The following is a 9167-nucleotide window of genomic DNA, read 5'->3' as shown; positions in this document are numbered from 1 at the left end:
GGTTCCTACGAACACGGAGGTATTTAGCAATAGTCTCCTCCTTTTTCATCTTTGCCCAACTGAAAACAAAAAGACACATGTGCCATAGAAGTGACACTTTATTATTATTTATTTATTATCTAAATACTGACTATTTTGATTTCTACCTATGAAAACAAAGAAACTTACCTGAACATGGTGTATCTTTGTATAGAGATGACCCTGTTTTTCTTCTGGTTTGTGTGGTAAAACTTTGACCCAGGGTGTAAGGTGACCTCCACCTGTTTTCCTACCACTTGCCACTCCTTTTGCTGCCTGCCTCAGAAATGTCACCTCCTCTGCCCAGTGCCTGGATGCCTTGCTGCTTTTCACCACACAAATCCTCGCCTGGCTCCTCCTGGGAAACCTCAGCCATTAAATTACTGTGCAAAGGGACAGTGAGGTGATTTGCCTGACTCCTGTATCACTGGCCCGCCCCGAGTCCTGCCATGCTCTAGCAAGCTCTGTGAAGCTGCTGCTTTGCAGAGGAGTGAAACACAACTTGCATTCAGCAAGACAACCTGTCCTCAACATCTGCAGGAGGCAGGCAGGAGCTGGAATGCAGTACTCATCAGCTCCCTTCGCAAAGGCAGAGTTTCAGGGCGTTTTCCTCTGCCAAGAGTCAGAAAGCACTACCTTGCATTGAGGCAAATCAAATCTCTTTAAAGAGTGATTACTTTTGAATACCGCAGCTCACAAATAAAACATAAAAAATGTGACATAAAATACAAATAAAATCTTTTCCATTCGGGGTATTATTGCCGATTAATATGGACTGGGGGGGGGGGGGGGGGGGGGGGGGGGAGGCTGTGATGTACTGTACTCTCTTCTTTTCCTCATGAGCTTCTTCCTTTCATTCTTCTTGGTCTTTTGAGGAAGGAGAGCCCTTCTCTTCCCTGCCTGCACTGATTTATCTGTGATTATATTAGTATGGGAGGCTCTTCACTGTCTGAGGTGGCTGAACTTGTCCACGGGAGTTATGTAGGTCACTGCCGAGGCCGACTGAGTGAAGGGGCTTCGAAAAAAGTCAGAATACAGAGAATTTCCTGCATAATAAGACCATTCCTAACGTTCTCCCTCGTGTTGAGGAGGGGCTTCTTGTGTTTTAGTTTATGGCCATTGCTCCTCGTGCTGTCGCTGGGCACCACCGAGAAGAGCCTGGCGCCATCCCCTTAGGGGTATTTAAATGTATGGATGAGATCCCCTCTCAGTGGTATCTTTTTTTCCCTAGACTAGACCCAGTCCCCCGGCCGGGCTCCGGGGTCTCCAGGCGCGGCCCGGCCGTGAGGGGCGGCCCGGCCGCGCTCGGCCCCGCGGGTGGCTCCGGTTGTCACAGCGACGGCGACTCGCGGCCATGTCGGACCTGGGCTCCGAGGAGCAGGACGAGGCCGGGGAGGGCGAGGCCGGCGTGGGGGTCCGCCGGGACGGGGCCGGGGCCGGGGCCGGGGCCGGGGGGAAAGCGGGCGGGAGCGGCTCCAGCGCCGCGGGCCGGGGCTGCGGGAAAGGGAACAGCGGCGGCAAAGGGGCCGGGCGGGCCGCGCCCGCAGCGCTGCCGCGGCACCGCATCCTGAGCCGGGCTGGGGCAGCTTTCCTCACACGCCTGTTTCCCTCTGTCGGACTCAGTCCGGTCCAGCCCTCTCACCCATTCTCTTCCCGCGTCTGAGCAGGAGTACGACGGCGATCGCAACGCCGAAGGGGAGCGGCACGGCTATGGGAAAGCTCGGCTGCCCAACGGAGACACGTACGAGGGGGAATACGAGCGTGGTTTGAGGAGCGGCCGAGTAAGACACCGGCACTGGTTGTGGCTGCGTTCCCCCGTGGTGTGAGTTTGGGCACGGGACTGAAACAAGAGTGAGCGCTGACAAGTGTTTTGTCTGTGCCAATTGTGTTCCAGGGGACCTACAGGTTTAAGAGCGGTGCTCTCTACACTGGAAACTACCTTCAAAACAAAAAGCATGGCAAGGGTATCTTTTTTTATCCAGATGGATCAAAATATTCAGGTAAAACACTGAGCACAGTTGCAAGGATTTCTGTTACCACAAGGACACATTCACCCCTCCTCGCCTAAATGCGTAGAGATAGTGAATTGGAGAATGTCTTGCTTTAAGATGGTGTATTTGCTACAAGATGTGTTCCTTTCATTCCTTCTTTAGTAATGGCTCTGAGAAGTTTGGGGTTTATTTATGGGGATTTAGGATATATTATTGTGATAAGTATGACATTTATTAGTGGTTTATTCTTTTCACATCCTCCTGTGAAGTGGGGTGTTCCAAGTCCTGAGAAATATTAAGTGTCTTTTGCAAGTAAGTGCAGTCCTCATAGCAGAGAGCATAGTTCCTTATTCCTGGGTGATAATTTGAACCACAGATGTGTTCAGTATAAAGTATTTTAGGACTCTATTAGATCCATCCTTAAAAAATATTCTGTTTATTAGAGCCTTTACTCAGGGATTGGGATGTCTCTGAAGTTTGAAGTAGTTTAAAGTCAGACTGTTTTCTTGCTTGCAGGAGTGTACCTGAGAAACTCTGAATATCAGTTAAGGTTCAAGAGACAGTATTTCCCCCCTTTTTTTCTAAGCTAGACAAAAAAAAATATTCCTCTTATGAGAGCTAGAAGCTGAGAGCAAAAAGAGCAGCCCAATCTTGCCTTGCATGAGCGTATGCAGCTCTGATTTTTACTTTTTTTTATTTAATAATATTAAATTTGAATAGAAGAATAATTAAGACACACAGTCTAGCATCCTTTTGAGTGTATGTGCCCCCTGTCTGACAGGACAACTTCAGCAAATGAGTCAAATTAAAGTAATTACCCTTTAAATTTGTGTGGAAATGTCACATTGTCTACTGCAATTGCACTGCATTACCCAGTTAAATGTAGGGGCAGGTTGTTACATGGCCTCCTGTGTTCATAATGATAATAGAGAGTGATAATGGAGACAGACCATGATGGACAAAGGGGAATGGAGGTCAGGCAGCAGCATGAATATATGTGACAGACTGATGAGAAAAGAGGAAGGGTTTAGAGTAAGGGGGGGCGTAAGGAATAGTAAGGAACCACAGTGGTGTCATAGCTTTCTTTTCCTTCTCTAGTAATTGTATGATGACTTTACCAACTGACCACTATATCACAGCAGGAAATAAACCACATCTCACACTGTTTGTGTCCTCTTGTCACCAAAGGAGACTGGGTGGACGACCAGAGACAGGGCCATGGAGAATATATGTATGCAAATGGAGACACCTACACTGGAGAGTGGTTTAACCACAAGAGGTTTGTTTCATTCTTAGAATTTCATTCTCTGTGCTTTTCAAGTCACCCAATGGCATTAAAAAGCAAAGATTATTTTCAAACCACGTCTGACTGCAGCAAATCAAGTCCAGGGGCGACCTTGCAATTTAGTCCATCTTGAGTAATTTCAGCTGCTTAATTAATACAGTTCTAATACCTTAAAAATAACAACTTCATACCTTAAAAACAATAGCAATCCTTAATTCTTAGTATGCAGTGATATAAAGCAAAATTATGTTTTTCTCTGTAGGCATGGGCAAGGTATATATGTCTATAAAGACTCAGGATCTAAGTATGTTGGTCGTTGGGTAAATGGAATCCAGGAAGGACCAGCTGAAATTATCCACCTAAACCATAGGTTTATAGGCAGGTTTTTCAACGGAAAGGTAAGTGTGCAGCAAAACTACCTATTCATGTGAACAGTTCACATAGAATTGCCTTAGTATGATCTGTTTCCACTTAAAAATAAGAAGCCAGGCTCCTGATCTTCTGTGTTATTTCCTGTGCCATACGTGTAACACATAAAACTGAATTAATCTGTAGGACACAATGCCAAGTTTCTCTGCAACTTTGCTCCCAAGCTATAATGCTGTTGACTGTTGTGTGGATTTTGTAGTAAAGGTTATTATACATTTCTGTGCCTAGAATGAACTGTTTAGTTCTGCTGATGTTTTTGTATCTTTATGCAGCCTTTAGGTCGTGGTAAATACATCTTTGATTTTGGATGTGAACAGCACGGTGAATACATACAATTGGAGCAGGTAAAAGAGACAATGCTTCAAATTAATGTTTCTCTGATATTCTCTGAATATTAGGGAACTCAGTAAATCAAATCTGTTCTTGAGTAATCTATAAAATGCCCTGTAGACACTGATGTTGAAGTAGGTCTTACCAGCCAAAGAACGGTGGAAACTTGTGCATTCTTAAGAACTGAGGTTTTTCATTTTGCTTTTTCCTTTGCCTTCTCTACTGTGAAAGCTTTGACAAGTACAAGGTGTGATTTTGCAGTGCTTGCAGACATGAATCATTTATTCTTAAAGTTTAGGAGAATCAGGACCTTCCCAAAACATTTGAAGGCTCAAACCACAGAATAATGTAGATGTGTCTGTCTGTACATTTAGCCTGTGTACATTACACTTTGTTCTGAAAACCAGAAAACAGGGGAAAATATTTCTCCTTGTATTTCTGAGCTGCTTGGTGCTATGCATACAAATGGTAATTTCCAGCAGATTCATGTTTTTGAAGTATTGTTGTCCTGGTCCTGTCAGGAGCATAATATCCACAGCTTCTAATAATTGTAGGGAGCAGCTGGGATAAGGGCCTGTTTTTCCTTCTCCTTCATGCATGAATGTTTTGAAACATTTCTGATTAATATGGTTCAAAATAGCTATAGAAATAAGAAATATGTCTTAATATTACTGTTTTGTTTTCAAGATAATATGCCCCATTTTAGTTTAGAGTTTGCTCCCTCTGTTGGCTGACACATTAGTTTCCCTTACACACTCTTTGAAAATTCTCCGATTCAGCAATTATTTCTTAAGGATAAAATAATAATTATCAAACTCCTGTCAATAGTGATAGAGATTTGCGAAGCTTGGAGACTGTTTTGCCTTCTTTGGCTAAAAGCAAGAGATCCCCAAATTAAGTATCAGATTCACAGGAGTACCCAAAAGGATGTGTATGTGGTATTCTCAGTTCAGTTGGGAATTGTTGGATTAGATGTGTAAAGCAAGGGACAGTGCTGCCACTAAAGTAAGATTAAATTTTGCCCCTTTGCTTTAGTTGAAGTAGTTGCAAACCAAAGTGGATTTAAAAAAAAATTCAAAGAAATTAGGTGGGAATACAGATAATGATTCCATTATAAGACTTTTCATATTTGGATAAAATCAAACATGATTTTTTGAATTAAAAAAAATTATCTTCGAATTTCAAACCCATAAGCTTTTGTGCAGTACTTTATTGCTTCCTAGATTCTTTCAGAGGGCTTCCCTAGACAAAGATTGAGGCAGAAACAGCTGTTTTTTGTTTCTGTTCCTGTGTGAGACAGGGCAGCATCTACCAGGCAGAGCACCAGGTCTCCTTTGCAGGCACTGAGGAGGAGCCATAGTTAACAGGCCCCTCCCACCCATTCTGTTTAAGGGAGAGACAAAATTTTGCCTTAAAGAAAGCAAACTGTGAAGTGTCAGTCATTAGTAATGGTCAACTGACTTCATCAAGGTTCTAAGTGTGGTTCTTGTCCAAGATTTGTGGCTGCTGAAGTTCCTCCACCTGTAAAAATTACTTTAAAAGGTGTTGCCATTTTCAACCCAATTACAGAGGTTTTAATACACAAAACCATCACCTTAGTTACTCCCCTAATATCCATAGGATGAGATACTGGATTTCTTGAATTCTCTTCTAGGAAAAAGGAGAAGAAGAAGAAGAGGAGGAAGTCCCGTTACCTGTTGAACCAACATGGAAAGCAATAGAAATTACCAGATTAACACCCTGGACTCCCAAGGATGAAAAGCCCTCGTCTCCCAGAGAAGCCTCCCTCGAGGCAGCAGAAACTGGAGAGGAGGAAATGCCACCAGTTGCAGGTTTGTTCTGCTGGATGTCTGGAAACTCTGTGCTCTGGTTTTTCGGGTTTAATATCAAGTGGTGGTGTTAAGGTTTTTGTGTTTTGCTTTGTTTTGGTTTGTCTTTCCTATGATTTTCCATGTATTGGATGTTTGGAACTGCCAAGTCTGTTCCTAAACTGCACAATATGTATAGATCTGTTTCATCTGACGTAGCATAATGAGATACAACTGTGAGTCATTTTAGTCTATACCATACCAGCTTGATCACAAACCCTTAGAGAAGATTGTGTGGGATTTCTGATGTGAGTAACAACTGCAGCCTTCAGTTGGAGTTTGTAGCTGCTGCGTGAAAGCAAAGGCTGAGTGCAAATGTGTACCATTAGTTTTCTTTGGTATTTCTAATTTCTCATGTTTCAGTCACTGAGGAGTCTGCTGAGGGTGGGGCTGTTGAGCCCTCTGCTCATGAACCCAGTGAAGGTTTGAGCCCAGCAGGGGATGCAGGAGAGGAAGGTGAGGGAAGAAGAGAGGAGGAAGCAAACGAAGTTCGGGAGGATCAAGGTGAGGACTGGGGCACGTGTGCTCGTTGTTTAATTAGCAGTCAGGGTTTGAAATGATGCAGGTCAATCAGGTGAACTCCTGCTGCTGCTGAGAGACCACGGGAATCTCTGCCTTTGATAAGAGGGACAGTTCTATAGAGAGGTAAACTATGAGTAGTCAGGATCATTTACTGCCACAGCACAAATTAAAAGTGACACTTCTGTGCAGCATTATCTATGCATGTACAGTTGACATCACTTGCAGAGCTGAATTTGTAGGAGATTACATTTCCAAACTGGGGGGGTTTTATGCAAAAACGAGAGAGATGATATCAGACTGTGAAGTTTGGGAAGTTTTGAGGACTCCACTTTTCTCTCATGACTGAAACTCTGTATTATTATTCTCTCAAGCGAAGCTAAAAAGCAGTCAAAATAACTCTGAAGAAACAAATTTTAGGTATTGGTATATATTAGGGTTTGGTCAGTCTCTCTGGTTGATTTGTTTCTCCTAAAAATTCAGAAGGTCAGGTTTTCTTCCAGGCCGTTCAGAAGCCTGTTTTAAATACACAGTTACTAAGAAGCAGCAAAAAGATGCTTCTGTGTTTAATCATATTTAGCTTGTAGGCCTCCACCCAATTGTGTTGATTTTATTTTATTAAGTGTTAAAGTTTACAAGCTTGCATGTAAATGTTATGATGTCTGAAAACATCAGATAATTTTATCCATTTGTAATCAGTCCCTTTTACAATAAACCAAAGCAAAGCACTGTCCATGGGGGTCAGAAAGTCTGTTGAACCATTTGAGAATGCCTGGGGGTGTACACAGAACATTTAGGTCAGCTCTTGCAGTTTTTATAGTTTATTTGCATTCAGTGTTCATCTCTGAAGGTGCTCTCCTGCTTCAGGGCAGAGCAACCAGCTGGCTGACCTGGTGTGTGGGACTGACATCTTACAGGATCCCTGGGATTGGATCAGATCCAGCAGAAATCTCAGCAGTTTTCCTGCATAGCTGTGCTTTGGATTTGGCAAGATGCACTGAGCCTGGTTTGTCTCAAAGACCGTTGAGCTCAAAGAACCATTTGCACTGAGCTTGATTCTAATGAATTTTTTCTAGCCTACCACAACAAAGCAGTTCTGGTTTCTCCACTGGTTTTTGTAGGGACTCTTTTTAAGAACAAATGAACCCAGGTATCTGTCAGATACAGCACAGAGGCTGATACCAGTGCCTGAAAATATAGCGATGTGATGTATGTCCAGAATCAAGGAATTGGATGATTATATCCATTTTTAGCATAGGTCTCCATCTATAATTATTTAGGCAACCTATTGTTCTCCTTGTCTTTGTGTTTAGCAAGATGAAGTTACAGGAAGAGGAAAAGATATGAAGAAAATATGGATCCTGTGAAGAGCAGATGTAACAAAATCTGTTTTCTTACAGCCTTGTATACCCTGCTCCATTACCATGATTTTAGGACAACACAGAAATTCTATCCTTCTTGCTCCACATTCCCTCTGGTATCATCTAAGTAGGAGACATCCTTTGGCTATTCCAGAGTTACATATGGGCTGGCTGGCAGTCAGTGTGTGTGTACTGAGTCTGTCTGCCAGCTGACAAACAATGTAAAACAGTTAAATTCAAGTGTTGGCATTGAAAGGCAGTGGGTAAGGAGGACTGAGGTAGACAGCAGAGTCCTGAAGTTCTGTTTTAGGTTGCTGGGATTGCTTTCCAGTGTTTTATAATGCATCTCTATGCTCTGTCTTTCCTTCACAGAAACTACTGATTTAGGAGGTTGAATGAGAGGAAACCGAATAATTGGATACAACTGAAGGCAAAGTTCCAGAAAAAAGGAAATTTCAAAGTAAATAATTTAGTGTGGTAAACCTGCAGTATTGTTATTCATAAGAGCTTGAGTTAAGATACATTGAATAAACATTTCTGTCATGGTTCTGTCTGGAATGTACATCTTTGGATCTTTTATAATCTCAGAGTCTCACAAGAACTTCCCTTATTCCATGTAGCAGGTAGTCAGTCGTAGAATTCAGTGCAGAATTATTCTGGATTCTGTGTCCTCACAACTTAATCTTCTCCCACTCTTTGTAGTTGTTCTCTGTTGAAGCTGCCTCTGGGCACAGAACCTTGGGGGTCTTGCTTGTGAAGACAAAGGCAGTGCTGGGCTTCCCAGCTCTCTCTGTTTTCCCTGTCCCTTGGCCACCATTACAGGCCTCCATTTTCCTTGTTTATTTGGCTGCTGTTGATGCATCTGTAGAAGCTCTTTGCCCTAAATTTCCCCTTGCCACTTTGAACTCAAGCTGAATTTTTTTTTATCCTCGCACAATGATGCAGCATTTTCAAGTTTTTCCTTTCTAGTCTGTTTTTGCTTCTGCTTTCTGTATACTATAACTTTGTTTGATTGGTTTGTTTGTTTCTGGTTGCTTTGTTTTGTGTTGTTTTTTGGTGTGTTGCATCTCAGTTTCAAGTTCCTTCTTTACCATGTGCCCTCCTTAAGCTGTTTCAAGGACACTGTCAGGTGAGGAGGGTGAGGAATTGGCTCTGTAACAAATTCCCAACACTGTGCCACACTCAAATCCTTGGTGACCCACAAGCTCTCAGCCAAGACGTTGCCCATATACTGAACAGTTCCATGTGTTCAAGCTGCTTCTTCACATAAAGGAAAATTCTCCTCCAAATTTTCTCTCTCTGTCTTTACTAATGAGCCCTTCATTTCCTAATGAGCCTTCACTGGAGAGCTCTGGTTGTGTGAGCT

At 42.8% G+C, this 9167-nt stretch overlaps 1 protein-coding gene across 1 annotated transcript; it reads left to right on the top strand.

Annotated features, from left to right (window-relative positions):
* The first annotated feature begins 1297 nt into the window (after positions 1-1297).
* RSPH1 (radial spoke head component 1) lies at positions 1298-8359 on the top strand. Its single transcript, XM_032678216.1, has 9 exons — positions 1298-1432; positions 1686-1799; positions 1913-2018; positions 3198-3288; positions 3557-3692; positions 3996-4067; positions 5708-5885; positions 6285-6425; positions 8174-8359. The coding sequence occupies exons 1-9, from the start codon at positions 1373-1375 to the stop codon at positions 8194-8196; spliced, it is 921 nt and encodes a 306-aa protein (XP_032534107.1). The 5' UTR covers positions 1298-1372; the 3' UTR covers positions 8197-8359.
* Positions 8360-9167: the final 808 nt, after the last annotated feature.

This window comes from Chiroxiphia lanceolata, chromosome 2 (genome assembly GCF_009829145.1).
Source record: "Chiroxiphia lanceolata isolate bChiLan1 chromosome 2, bChiLan1.pri, whole genome shotgun sequence".
Classification (NCBI taxonomy): Eukaryota; Metazoa; Chordata; class Aves; order Passeriformes; family Pipridae; genus Chiroxiphia; species Chiroxiphia lanceolata.
This window is presented reverse-complemented; position numbering and strand designations above follow the sequence as displayed.

Excerpts from the sequence above, each read along its gene's own strand:
- RSPH1 (XM_032678216.1), top strand. The coding sequence starts at position 1,373 with ATGTCGGACCTGGGCTCCGAGGAGCAGGACGAGGCCGGGGAGGGCGAG. Across the intron at positions 3,289-3,556 it reads GAGTGGTTTAACCACAAGAG|GCATGGGCAAGGTATATATG; the intron begins GTTTGTTTCATT and ends TTTTCTCTGTAG. Across the intron at positions 5,886-6,284 it reads GGAAATGCCACCAGTTGCAG|TCACTGAGGAGTCTGCTGAG; the intron begins GTTTGTTCTGCT and ends CTCATGTTTCAG.